The sequence below is a fragment of the Syngnathus scovelli genome, chromosome 3 (assembly GCF_024217435.2).
Source record: "Syngnathus scovelli strain Florida chromosome 3, RoL_Ssco_1.2, whole genome shotgun sequence".
Taxonomy (NCBI): domain Eukaryota; kingdom Metazoa; phylum Chordata; class Actinopteri; order Syngnathiformes; family Syngnathidae; genus Syngnathus; species Syngnathus scovelli.
In genome coordinates, this window is record NC_090849.1 from 18,633,394 (window position 1) to 18,647,664 (window position 14,271).

General features: G+C 43.8%; 2 protein-coding genes across 2 annotated transcripts in view; one reads left to right on the forward strand and one right to left on the reverse strand.

Moving 5' to 3' along the window:
* Positions 1-53: 53 nt before the first annotated feature.
* On the reverse strand, positions 54-1,416 carry smim15 (small integral membrane protein 15). The gene is made up of 2 exons (XM_049763965.1): positions 1,305-1,416; positions 54-591 (listed from the first exon to the last, which is right to left on the reverse strand). The coding sequence occupies exon 2, from the start codon at positions 585-587 to the stop codon at positions 369-371; it is 219 nt and encodes a 72-aa protein (XP_049619922.1). The 5' UTR covers positions 588-591; positions 1,305-1,416; the 3' UTR covers positions 54-368.
* A 2,367-nt stretch (positions 1,417-3,783) lies between these two features.
* The window catches only part of LOC125994563 (zinc finger SWIM domain-containing protein 6), a 47,884-nt gene continuing 37,396 nt past the window's right edge, over positions 3,784-14,271 (forward strand). The window contains exon 1 of the mRNA XM_049763921.2: positions 3,784-4,280. Coding sequence (XP_049619878.1) covers positions 3,842-4,280 — 439 coding nt within the window. The 5' untranslated portion in view covers positions 3,784-3,841. The remainder of the gene's footprint in view (positions 4,281-14,271) is intronic.

Genomic DNA, 14,271 nt, shown 5'->3' on the forward strand with positions numbered 1-14,271 from the left:
GCCTCAGAATATCACATTATTGTACATACTCACAAACTTTAAAAATCTGGACCTTTTTTAAAGCAACCATGAAAACTTTATTGATTACAAATAAATTGGTTCAGTACAGTAGGGCTTCATTTCAATTGAACACAATGAAGATGTTAAAAAAGGAATGTTATGTGTGGCAAATGCTACACACAATGACAAGCAAACCTGTGTATAAAAATGTCAAACAGACTCTTGCTGAGGAAAGTCCGACGGGAACGTCCGTCTCGACACTGTTCGACCAGTGGTGTGCAGGCGCGCACTATCCTTGCCCTAAAGGATCTGCAGCGGTGGTGAAGGCAACAGGTGGGCGGGCCTTCATCCTCCACACAGCCATCTTATTAGTTCCTCTTCACCTTAGCCAGGTTCTCCTGACGCCGCTGCCTCCTCTTCTGCTCCTTGTCACGCACCTCGATCAGCTTGGCCAGTTTCCACGACAACAGCGCACAAGCGATGAAGAGGGGCGTGAGCGCCAGCAACACACTGGTCAGGAAGCCGTAGGGATCCTTGGCGCACCACTCCACTATGTACTGGACCCATGCTCGCATCATTTCAATCATGGTGCTGGGGAAAGAATCGTGCATCAGTGGTTCGGTGACAAGTGGGAGACATTAGGGCAAACGTCGTGGAGTGTAAAACTAATTATATTGCATTTTATCTTTGGTGCCCTGATATATCATGGGCAGTCAATTCCCAATTTAGTTTGTAGATACATTCAGTGGAGCGTGTTAATCACATATGTGCGTTGACAACCATATTCGCACTCGAAATTTTAATACTTAAACTCTCATCATTGCACTTCACATACTAAGTAAGCCCGAAGACGGGTTTCGAACTCCGAGCTAACTACTCCACCAGCCTAAACTGGAGGCACCGTAGCATGAATTCGAGCTGAAACAGACGTAAATAACGTATACTCGCCGATATGAGTGAGTAAAATGAACGTCACACCTTCAGAATAATTACTAATTTGATGCTCGCTACTTGTTCATCATTCAAAACGAACGAAAAAAATAGCTCCACGTCCGCAACATTATCACAATTCGTTTCTATTCATCTGTCGTTAGTATTATACGTGAAGTTTGAGTGCCTCCGTGAGTGATTTAAGCGAGACTTTCGAACGGGGTTAGCATCATCAGCTAACCAGTAGCCGGGTAACGGTCTGAGTTGCATCAAAGACGAAAGTTCAGCAAACGAAACATGCGAACATGTGTGGATTTTAAAAGGTAAGTTCTAATGTCGATGCTCGCAACTTGCAAAGTGAGACAGATACTAACCTGCGCGCTGTGATTTCTTTTTATTTCTACCCCTTTTCGATTTCTTTTCCTGTTTCCGGATGCAGTGCTGGGAAGGATGTGACGTAATCACAGTGTTGAATGGGATTTGTAGTTCGTTGGGATGATAACTCAAACATTCGCGATGTTTATTATGCAGAGTAAAAACAACGGTAGCTATGACGATGACCAGAATTTGACAGTGTTTCTGATTAAAATGTCCAACATAATGAATACATGAAAAACTTGGACAGCTACAAATTAATTAATTATTCATAATTAGATGTTTATGATGTTTCCTTTTAACAAATTAATAGATGGATGGATGGAAGTTAGTAGAGGATAGGATCTCATAAAACTATCTATCCAGAATTTGTCGAGTAAACATAATAATTGTAATATTGATACAATTCAGAATGAACATACACATAATAGACTGTATATATAGAGGACACTGTACGTAATAAATGCAATAATATATTTTTTCATTTATGTTGATTCAGAATTTGAATTTATTACATCAAATCCAGACAGGCTTCTCTACAGTGAGATATTATTTGAAGTTTTTCAAACATTGACCCTTAATATTTATATATTAGCCATTGGCACTTTATATTTACTCAATTGCAGGAAGTAATTAATCATTACCTTTTTTTACATTTCGACATACATCACCTTACAATGTAGAATTTTTCTTGGATGGACTTGAGGAAACACCCTGTGATGCTGCTGTGATGTCATATAATGTCATGATGCATATCATAGTGGAAACTATGTAATATGTACATTTCATTTAATATATTTCATTTCAATCAAAAATAATACTTCAGTTATAAAAAGTTTGTAATTATAACAACTATATGCAAAGATGCATTGTAACTTGTGAGCTACCACATTTCCCTTGTATTATTTATTATTGTTTTATTTCGTTTCTTTTCAATGGAAGGGGGGAAATTGAGGCGTTTATCGTAGATGAGTACTGATTAACAGAGACGTATTATTAAAGTGCAGACCAGTATTTGAAGAGTCACACTGTGAAATACATGTAACCTTGTAAAAAAAAAAAAAAAACACGCACACACACCAACAACATATGACACCTGGCTTTTATTATGGACAAAATGTGATCACCAGTAAATTTTCTGTTTGAACAATCCTGCAAATTATAAAGCAATAACTCCCGTCCGCAAGAAGAAAGGGAGCCAAAAAGGCTTCGTTGGCCCTCTGAGAAAGATGACTAACATAACAAAGCAGGACCTCCTGGCTTTGTGAACTTCCTGTGGGGAAGTATTGAAACCAAATCAGGTTAGGCCACATCTGCTGGCTCCATACGGCATGGATCGCTTTCAACGAGGTTCAAAGGGCAGCCTTTTTAGTCCCCCTCGCATGAGTCGCGACGGGGGCTGCTGGGAACACGTTGCTAGCATTTCTCATTCACAGGCATACTTTTGGTTGCCTTTTATAGACCATTAAGGAGCACGCCAGCCATTTTGTTGAATTGTTTTAATTATTACGGTAGTTTCTGGGCGTCTCGTCAGTGGTGGGTAGCCCGGGGGCCGGCAATGTAACCACGAGCAAACACCCGCAAAGGCACGGCTCCGCTTTCTTGTCACAGTAGGAACACACACAGGAAGGTGGGCACGCCAAATAGCTGTACCACCATTTTGGATCCCTCCACCTCCACGACTTTTTAATGACTGTTAGGGGAAAGTAATCTTGTGGCCAGACACTGAGAAACACCAGACATTTTTGGGGGAAGTAGACAATATTTTTTATTTTGTTGCACAGTTGCTGTGGCAATGCGCTCTTCACAAAGAAAGTTTATGCTGTTAGCCAGTTTAGATAACTATATTCAATGATGTATGTACATAGCAGTTCTGTACGCTGCATTTTTGTGTACTACTGATATGAAAGTGGTGGTATTAAGAATTAGAAGGCCAAGGTCCCAAGTGCATGGCCCCTTCAGTCAAAATGGTGTTGTTCATTTTCATGTTCACTTCACTAACTTTTACCACCCTGTCTTTTGTCTATTTTAACAGTTAAAAGTCAGCTTTTGGGGGGACACCACTCAAAAAACAAGCATCATGTTATTACTGCAACTCCAGCTCCACTGGAGGAGAAAAAATGAAAGGAGAGAAAAAAATGGGCTTTCTAGCCCCCCCTTGGGCCTGCTGAGAGCCACCGAGACCGCCTCTGGATTAAGCCCCCGCCTTTAAACTCTCGACAAGAAGGCAAAACTTCAAAAGACCCCGTCGGCCGTCGGGGCTCCGCCCTCGCGCGCCCCGACGGCTTCACAAAGGATTTGCCGACATTCGGGAATTCCGCCTCCGCTTCCTTTTATAGCAGCAGCCCCCACCTAGGCCACGCCCAGTCGCACACAAAGGGCTCTGTGACGACATTTCGGTCCCGCCCACATCACCAAATAAGGCTCACCTGCCCATGTAGGGCAAACAATCGGCGCGAGAGTGACCCTTTTCTCTTCCTTATCCCGTTTATATGATCGGAGAGGCTCGGCGAGGCAGGTCGGAAGCGGTGCGAACATGGCCGAGCGAGTCCAGCAGCCTCCAGCCAAGCGGCTCTGCTGCCGGCCCGGCTACAACCCGGCATGTAGGCAGGGGCAGCGGGCTGGAGGAGTCCTGTGCGGCGGAGGAGGCAGCGGTTCGGGCTCTACCGCGGGGCAGAGCGGCAAAGCGCACAACCCGGAGTCGCTGCTCGACATCGCGGCTCGCCGAGTGGCCGAGAAGTGGCCCTTCCAGCGGGTGGAGGAGCGCTTCGAGCGGATCCCGGAGCCCGTGCAGCGCCGGATCGTATACTGGTCGTTCCCGCGGAGCGAGAAGGAGATCTGCATGTACTCGTCTTTCAACGCCGGGGCCGAGGAGAGTGGAACTAGTGGGGACAATAACGACGAGACTCAGCTGCCTTTCCTACGGGGTGTCACTCTGCTGGAGGGCGGCTGGGTGGACAACGTACTGCAAGTCGGTGAGTGCCAATCAACACCAGACTTTTTTTTTCTTTCTATTCTAGTGTAAACAATGCCGGGTATTTCCACGTAATCGTAGCCCACTTCTCCTTTGCCCGAAGCACCCCCCCCCCCCCTCCCGTTCCACTGGAAGCTTATATAGCACTTTGTTCCTATTTTTCTGCCTTTGCAGCTCTCCCCCCACCAGCACCGACCGATCCACAGACAAAAGCCCCCCTATATCTTTTCACCGCTGGCTAAATAGACGATATTTAGAAAAGAAGGGTGGGAGGGCTGGGGCGATTTAAAGCCACAGTGCTTCTATTTTGGTTGCCAAACACTCTTTCTCTTTCTCACTCTGTCAATGCCAGGACGTATGTGGCTGCTGGATGCAAATGATTCACCTAGTTTTATTATGAGAGAGTGGGGAATGTTGGCTAAGCACCCCCCTATCTCTCGCCTTTTTTCCCCCTCATCATATTTCACCAAGAGCGTTGGACTCTGAGCTGTCAATCCCACTCCACACCCTTGGAAGATGTTCAGGATTCTAATCCCATTACCCTCCCCTGGTTCATCTGAATCTGAACGCATCCCGCAAACAAGATTTTATGCATGATCTTCCTCCTCCTCCTCCTTCTCCTCCTCCTCCTCCTTGGCTCGCTATGCCTCCAAAGAATCTGCGTGCGGAGATGGCTGGAGCTCTTGTGGGCTTGGAGAATGTGCAGCGCACAATAGTAGCCATGGAGCAGGCGGGCGGGCGGGCGGGCAGCTCTCCCCTCTCCTCTTCCTCTCTCCTCTCTCTTCTCATCTCATCCACTTTCCTCTGGAGCTGGCCTGTTTACCAGATTCCCCACTATTAGACTCATTGGACGCTCACGCTCCAGGGTTGGGGTTTTGGGACTCGAGTGAGGACAGAAACAGAATGAAGGAGAAATGAACTGTTATTAGTTCATTGGCGGCATGCTGAACCAGCACTTAGCATGTCTGCTTCACAGTGAAAGGTCCTGGTTTTGAATCTCCACTTGGAGTTTGCATCGGGTTTCTTTCATTTTACCTCCCATTGCAAAACCCTGCATGTTAAGGTAATACGAATTCACATTTTGCATAATTTGAGTGTGAATAGCCCATCCGTCCTTGCCGAACCCTACTTCTCACTTCGCTCTGCCACCCTAATATGGAGAAGCGCTGTTGAAAACATATGGAGAGATGTCACCATTGGAAGAATAGCTATGTAGTGGATAGCACATCTGGCTTGCAGTCAGTAGGTCTGGGTTTGAATCTTTGTTTTACGGAGAGGCTCCAACTCACGTGCAATAATAAATATGACGAGCGCATTAAAAAATGGATTGAAGGTGAGGAGCACGGCATCGCTCATTCAAACTTACTAAAATACACAATGTGTTACTCTAAATTAACATGAAATTTAACAATAAAGAGCACAACAAACACAACAAATCTAATAATAATAATTTATTATTTTAATTGTTATTATAATAATAATGTTGCACAGTGTGCTAATTCCGCAAGCCATGACTAAAGTATTTTTATGTCAGTGTGTAGTGTAATTGATGAGTAAGCAAATGATCGTCAATTGTTTTGATGGCGTGCGCATCTGGGCTGCAACCAGCAGAGGCGCTGTTGATTCAGTCGCAGCGCTTTCTGAAAAGAGCACGGGGGATGTGATATCAGCTATTGGAATATTGGAAGTTATATTTTTTTCTCAGCACTGTAATCCGCCAATGGTAGGGAAATGGAATTTCAGGACATTCAGAGATGTAATCAATTGTAATATTGTATTTGAACAACAAGTAATCAATAACACTGCTCAACAAAATTTCTCAATTTTTTAATAGATTGTTTTGTTTCTCTTGCATCAGGTTTTAATAATAATGATAATAATAATATTCATGAATTAAAGGTGAGGTTCAGCAACAGCTGTATTTATTTTCAGAAACGTCAAAGCTATAAATTACAATGCGTGGTTAAATCAGTATTGTGCAAGCTTTCATAGGCCAAACATAATAACAAAAATTCAAAATATCTCAAAAAGCGGATGTGTGATTTAAAAATACATTTTCCAGCAATGGATCACAATTTTTTTATTCAAATGCCTATCCTGAGATGGAACATCCATCTGAATGTTCTAAACTCCCTTTTCCATGTCAGTCTGCATGGATGTCTCTCCACTGCCTGTAGCAAATCGAAGATAACCATGACATCAGCGATGGGAAGTTGAGCTGCATCAACACATCCCACAACTTTGGCATGGCTACACTTTGCACAATTCTTCTCCCTGCAACACTGGCATGGAAACATTTGATCATTGTCACAGCAGTCCATCCTGCATCCTGCCCAACCTTAGATGGGAGCACTCTGAATATTCTAAACTCCTGCTTCCGTGTCAATATACCCCCTCTGCCCGTGGCTGTCGTCATCCGCTAAACGGAACCCTCCGTTTTGTCTCCATTGCTTCAAAACACGATTAATCGGCAATCAATCCCGCACAATCGCAATCATTCTCAGCAATCAATTAATCGTCTAATTGGTTCCTCTGCCTGTCCTTTGTCTGCAAGTGTGTGTGAGAGATGAAGAGCGGCGGACGCGGGGGGTGACGGTCTGTGCATGTGTTTGTGTCCTCGTCTGCACGGGCTGTCAGTCTCATCCGCTCACAACAGAGGCGAGGATGACAGGCGAGCACACAGCAGGAGGACGACAACGTGTTATGCTGATTGCAATTTTTGCTCCACTTTTTTTTTTTCTTTGTGCATGGGGGGGGTTATGTCGTGTGGTTGGCTGTAGAGAAGAAATAAAGCCAAGGAGGAGGGGAAAAAAAATGATAAATAAAAGATGCAATCTACTCCAGGGGACAGGCAGCCACTGGAGGATGAGGGGCTTAAAAGCAGGGCAGCACAGGGTAGAGAAAGAGAGAGGGGGGAGTGCTGGACGGGGCTGTCAGCCACATCACACGGCACATGTATTGGCCCATCACACACATACACACACACGGACACACACGTACACACACTGGCCTGGAAAAAAAACAGTGTGTGTGTGTGCTGTCACAGGGATGGGATTCATTGTTGATGATGAAAGACAGTAGCGCAATAGAATAGATGCTGAGGTTATTGAGTGCGTGTGGGAGGGGGAGGCTAATATACTTGAATGGATCTGCCGTCGCCGTACTCCTCCTCTCCTCCTCCTCCTCTTCCTCCTCCCCCAGCCGTAAAACTCTCCATATTTGCTCCCCTAAGGCCAACTACCAGCCCCCAGTCTCCTGTGATTATTTATCTTTTTCTCCAAGACATTAATCACACACTTTTTCCTCCCCCCTTCCTCTCACCATCCATCCTTTAGCATACATATATCAGCCCGGTCGAGGGGTTGGATAGAGGCTGGTGGCGGTGGGCCGCGTTTACGGGGAAGAGCAAAAGACGGGGTGATATCAGGGAAGCCCAGAGGAGGGGGAAGGCGGGTATTGAAATGGTGATTGCAGGAGAAAAGTAAAGGATGAGGAGCGGCAAAGGCGAGCGAGTGAGATGGATGGCTCGCTCGCGAGCTCATCTGTTCCGACGGCAACACTCTTCAGATAAATATTCATACGGAAGCCGACGGTCCGGCGCTCCGTGCAGGCAGTGATGAATATGTCAGGTGAGCTACCTGTGCTCTTAAGAGCTTCTTCATGTACACTTTACTGGCTAACAGCTCGGAAATTCCAGGAAGGAAGCTACAGAAATCCACAAGACTTAAATCATTAAACAACCGAGTGTGCTTTTTGAAGTTCTTCTATTGTACACCGTTTGTACCCTGTTATTGTGTATTTTTTTTTTTTTTTTGCTGATCATATCTGTCTGTTGCAAGAAACCATTATTTATGTTGTATGTTTTAACTATAAAATGATTTACTGTGTGGAAAAGGACAACCACAGTAACTGACCCACCAAGTCCTGCCTCTTAAAGGCACAGGTCTAACATAAAAACATTTAAATATACTATTTTGTATTTTATAGTTACATTTCTAACTATCTGTCTAGTTAGCTAGCTAGCTAGCAATGTAATCTGTTCTCAAAAGGTGGCAGGGCATGCAATCGGTACACATATCGCCATCTAACGATCTGGAGTGCACATTACATTTTGTGTTTTTCCAAAGTTGTCATTATCTTAATGTACCCTGAATGACCATCGTCCTTGGAGTTGCCGCGGTCATATCCATTCAGACGTTCGGAAACCTTCCACCTCTTGGTAGCTTCTTTGCCGCCCTCCCCCGACAAGCCAAGGGCGAACCTTGTGTAATTTAACCGTAGCTGCTCACGGTGGCCCAAAAGGAAGGCTAGCATTATGATGCCCCCCATCCTCTAATTATAGAAGTCTAATCCTATGGCTTTGGCGAGGCATGACAAAGCATGTTTCCACTTCATTACCCTCCTTCCTGTTTTTAGTCCTCCAGACTGGGTCAAGTTCATCCCCTCTTCTCCCATTCATCTCCTCCTCCTCTTGCTGACCCCTCGCGCCAGTATTTCTTCTTTGCACCCCCCCCCCCCCTTTCTGACTGTCTCCAGGGCTTTCTGCCTGGAGGTAAAACACACACACACACACTGCACCGCCTCCTCCTTACTATCCTGTTACCGTAATGTCCCCGAGGAGCGACAGACATAGTGATGCCTGGCATATGTCGCTCTCCGCAATGTCATTAGGCCGCACGCCTCCTTCCCCCCTTGTTAGGGGAGATTCTCACATGGAAAAAGATGTCAGTTTTATCAAGCTGCTGCCCCAAATCTCAATGACGAGGCGCACGGGACGAGGCTTTTTTAGTTGGTTAAAATTAGATTAAAATAAAAAAAGAGTGCCCGCAGTGGTGCGACTGATCCATGTCGCCTTACAAATATCACTCGGGCGGCAGTGGCGCCTGTTTGAGTGTGAATGTCATCCTGCTCCGGTTCACCTCCTTTCTGCCAGGGTGTGTGTGTATGTGTGTGTGCGTGTACGCACATGCATGCACGTCTCCGCTCGTAACTCGGGTTAATTTGTTCACGCTCGGGAGAGTCTTAATTGGGGTTCTGCGTCATCTACTCTCTCTCTCTCTCTCCCTTTTTCCTTTTGTTTGATATTGTATCATGGTAGTCAAGTAACAGGCAGGCAGGTGGTTTCCTGACCCCCCCCCCCCTTGCTTTTTTACACTGCCACTGTCGTGATAAAGTTTATTTATCTATTTACTTATTTACTTATTTTTAGGATTTTTTATTTTTACATTTTGTCAGTGTATCATGTCTGAATCCAGTCCTTGTTTTTTTTTTTGTCGATCTCAAATTTCAGCTGCTATAAATTGTCAGAAAACAATGAAAAAAGGGATTTAAAAAATTGCAATTTTGAACACAGAATTTTTAGTTGGCACATATTTTATTTGTTTGTGTGGAGTTTCTTTGTGTACTCCGACTTCCTCCCACAAATTTTGACTCGCTAACCGCATTTTTTTTTTTTAGTCTTGTCACGATAATTGAGATCCAGTTCAAATATGCATCAAAATGCATTACAGATAAGAATTCTCACTTTTGATTGACACTGTCAGAGGGTTTAATTTAACTATGTTTATTATGGCGAGGGCTCGACATTTTGTCCAGAAAGGTGCAGAATTTATGAGGCGCATGATGCATAAATCTTGCATGAGCATGTCGCACGCCAGACACCGTCAGGCTGAGGTGGCTGAGGGTGTCTTCGTCTTTGTGTGTGGGCTGTTTTCAAGTGTGGGTGGCTGGATCTGGATCTCAGAGCTTCTCCTTCTTCTCTTGCTCCTTCCTTCTTTTTCTTCTTTGCCTTCTTCATCTTTCCTCCTCCTCTTCCTTCAATGCCAGTCAAAATTGAGCCCACATGCGCAGCGCCCAAGTGACAGCTTTACAAGTTGCTGACACAATATGATTCAGAACTTTTGGGAAATCACCCCCCCATTCTCCAGTTGGAATTGTTTGAATTACCGTATTTTCCGGACTATAAGTCGCTCCGGAGTATAAGTCGCACCAGCCATAAAATGCCCCAAAAAGTGAAAAAAAACATATATAAGTCGCTCCGGAGTATAAGTCGCATTTTGGGGGCAATTTATTCGACAAAATCCCACACCAAAAACAGTCATGAACGAGCAACAACAGACTAAACGATAGCAACAACAGGCTAAACGATAGGTATGCTAACGTGACAAACACAAACAAAGAGCTGAGAACGGGCCTGACGTAACATATAGAGTGATTAAGGACACCTATTACATGAATAACATGTTTATAAAACCATCAGTGTCACTCCAATTCATTAAATAGCAACAACAGGCTAAACGATAGGTATGCTAACGTGACAAACTCAAAGAGCTGAGAACGGGCCTGACATAACATATAGAGTGATTAAGGACAACTATTACATGAATAACATGTTTATAAAACCATCGGTGTCACTCCAATTCATTAAATAGCAACAACAGGCTAAACGATAGGTATGCTAACGTGACAAACACAAACAAAGAGCTGAGAACGGGCCTGACGTAACATATAGAGTGATTAAGGACAACTATTACATGAATAACATGTTTATAAAACCATCGGTGTCACTCCAATTCATTAAATCCATCGATCGTTCTTTGTCAACAATGGGTGCGCACGGCTGAGGGCGCTTGCGCTTCAAAATATTCCACAGGCTCATATAACGATAGATAAACTATATTTTAAATAACTATAATACAAGCCAATAATATTATCAAACCATCCGTGCACTTTAATTCCATTAAATCCATCGATCAAATTCCTCGTCCTTTGTCAACATCGCCGCGCGTGCGCCCTGACGTCAGCCTCGTCTTTATTCCACAGATCTACTATATAACTATATTGTAGCGTTAACAAAGTACAAGGATCGACGTAGGTTTGGTAAACGGCTCTTTATTAAACAAAACAAACTTCCAAGCGTGTGGCGGCGTGGACTTCCAGACAGACCGGGCGTGCGTAATGGCCATGTCCGAGCCCCGCGCACCGTTCGCGGACAGCCACTCGGCCGAGCGTCGGCCCCCGACTCAGTAGAGACCGGGCGTGCGTAAAAGCCATAATAGTTTTTCAAACCTTCTATGTCACTCCAAATCCTTAATTCCTTCAAACTCTTTGTCCTCCGTGTCACTTAGAAATGATCACCGCTAATGATGGTAGTCCTTGTGTGGGCACGTTTGTATGTAAACAACCGGCGCGCCGCGCTACTGACGTCACTTGAAATAGTAATCCATTGGTACATCACGGTTCTCCAAACTTTCTTTCTGCTGCTCGATTACTGTTTTCAGCTGCATATTTTACAACTTGAAGTTTGTAACCTGCAAAATATGAGTTTCTTTTTGGTGCCATTTTTCTTAAGCCCACCCAGTTGATGAGTCACGGCCAACGGTAAAATTTAGAGCGCCCTCATCCAGTTTCGTCTGAAAATATAATTTTTTTGGGTTGTTTTATCAAAGTCAAAGTCTGCTTTATCGTCGATATATTTTTTTATATACTAAGACACACAAAGAGATTGAAATTACATTTCCACTATCCCTCGGTGAGATAGTACACATATGCATACAAGCAACACAAAAAAAACCAAGAAGGCACTAACAATGAATAAATAAGAGTATTGAATAAATGATAAATAAACAAATAATAAAAAATAATAATAATAAATATAAGAGGAGCAAAAATGGAGCAAGTGTACATACAGCAGACAGTGGACTTGGATATGGTGCTTTAAAGTGTTAATTGCTTTATTTGATGTTTTCTCTATTTTTTATGTTTTGAATATGTTCAAGATAAAGAAATAAAAGCATGTGAAGTGATCAACTATACTAAAAATAACATGGGAAGTGGTCAACTATACTTGTAAGTGATGTCTTAATGATCAAGTAAAAATTTGTGAAAAAAAAACATATATAAGTCGCTCCTGAGTATAAGTCGCCCCCCCACCCAAACTATGAAAAAAAACGCGACTTATAGTCCGGAAATTACGGTAGTCTAAAATTGTAGAAGAGGAAAGTCAATGTGTATTTTACTGTGAAATTTTGGGATTGTTTCCTAAAATGTCCTGAATGAGCAGCAGAGTTGAAATGAATCAGTTGAATGTGTACTGCAGGTGGGACAAATTGTATAAAAAATCATTTTTAAATATAGGATTTTTATTGTGAAATTTACCGTGAAGTGCGATTGTGATTGGAATTTTGTGGTAACTTTGATGAACAGTTTGGATATGGAAAGATGGGAAATTGGCTTTAGGGGTGTGGAATTTTTTGGGTATGTGGAAAGTAATTCACCATGTGTCCTTTGTTTTGGGAATTTTTGAAGTTCAAATGAAATGCTTTGAATGGGCTGAGTAATGTGGAAGGAGTAGGACGGCGGAAATTGGCAGAATAATAACAATGAACGCTCGTCAGCATTCGCACAATAACCCTCTCGCAGCCTCAAAGGTGAGCCAAAATCTTGGATTGAGCGTCTACCATGTGACTAACCCAGGGCTTGTATCGTCATGGAAACATGGCCGAGCCTAGAGCGAGTGTAAACATCTGGCTGTCCGTGAGGGACGGCGAGGGGGCAGCGGCTGCATTCATGTGAAAGACTGTCTTTGGGGATACAACTCTTGCTCCCATTTTCTTGCTAGCTGTTTGTCTGACATTTCCATTCCAAGACCCAAAGAGGCTTTAGGATGTTAGCATGTTAGCGCAAAGGTGGACACTGCTATTCACTTAGCTCCATAGTCTCCACTTTATTGCAGCGGCCCTTAGTCTCCTCTTTCTAATTTGGCGCTGAAATTTGTGGTAACCTGGTAACTCACACCATTGTTGTGCCTCGACTCTGGACACTGCTGTATTGTACTCCACAGTCTCCACTTAGCTGCAATGATCCATAGTCTCATCATCTCTTTTTTTCCTTGTTGCCTTTTGTGTCTGTTTGGGTAAAACAGCCACATGCTGAGAATTCAACACAGGAGAATGTCATTCTCCGTTATTGCTGATGGTCATTGTGCTTCATTCCCACTGGTGCATTCAACGAAGCCTAGATGTTGCAGTTTCCTGCCATACTTAAAATGGCAAATGGAACCGAGCACCATGATAATGGCCGCCAAGTTGGTCATCCCTTCACGAACCAGGAAGTGCCCTGCAGATGGACAAACAAATACAATTATGGCTGTCCATTATTAAGCTATCATTTTTTTCACTTATTTGTCAGGTTTGCTGATGTCTGTGCTGTACTTAGTGATACTAATTACGTATGGTTGTAGTCATTATGGCATTGTAAAAATAAAACTCTCGTAAAGTCTTTACAGTATATGTGTCTGGAGGAAAAACACATTCCGTTTTTTGTGTTTGCCATCTCAAGTGTGGCAATTATTCCCATTAACGTCTTCCAATCGCCTGATTATTTTGGCGACAGGCATTAAAATGCTAATTTACCCAATTTATTTTGTGATGTGTGTGTGCGTGTGGCCGACAAGCAATCAAAACAGAATCACTGCCATATGCCATGAAATAAAAAAAAACATTTGTCATTTTTTTTTGGTCTGGAAAAGCATCAGAAACGAGGAAGTGGGTGATCAAACGTGTCCCTTTACGACAGCCTGTTAAGTCCCCTGCACACCAGACGGTCCCAGACCGTGTGTGTGTGTCATGCCCCCCCCCCCCCAAGTGAATCACCCCTACCTCAAAAAAACCCACACATCCCCTCCAAGTTCTCTTTTCCACACCCAGCCTTTAACTTCTCTTTTCACCAAGACTATCCTTCTGCCATCAACTGAGTCCAAATGTCTCTGCCCTATTTCCAGTCTTTCCAGCCCACTGGTGCCAGCCCCCCGTCTCTCCCTCTGATTCCCATTCCCAGCCTCAGACATGGTTGCTTCCAGCTTTTTCCTCATGACCACAGTCCAGATGTAGCTTTACAAAATCACCCCTCACGCTAACGCATTTTCAATTCGCCCTATCACTATGTCCGTTTGTGTGTCCCCTGTTAAAATAAACCGGCTAAAGTAATAAAAC

Bases quoted from the DNA above. Each gene is read 5' to 3' on its own strand.
- smim15 (XM_049763965.1), bottom strand. From the start codon at position 587: ATGATTGAAATGATGCGAGCATGGGTCCAGTACATAGTGGAGTGGTGC.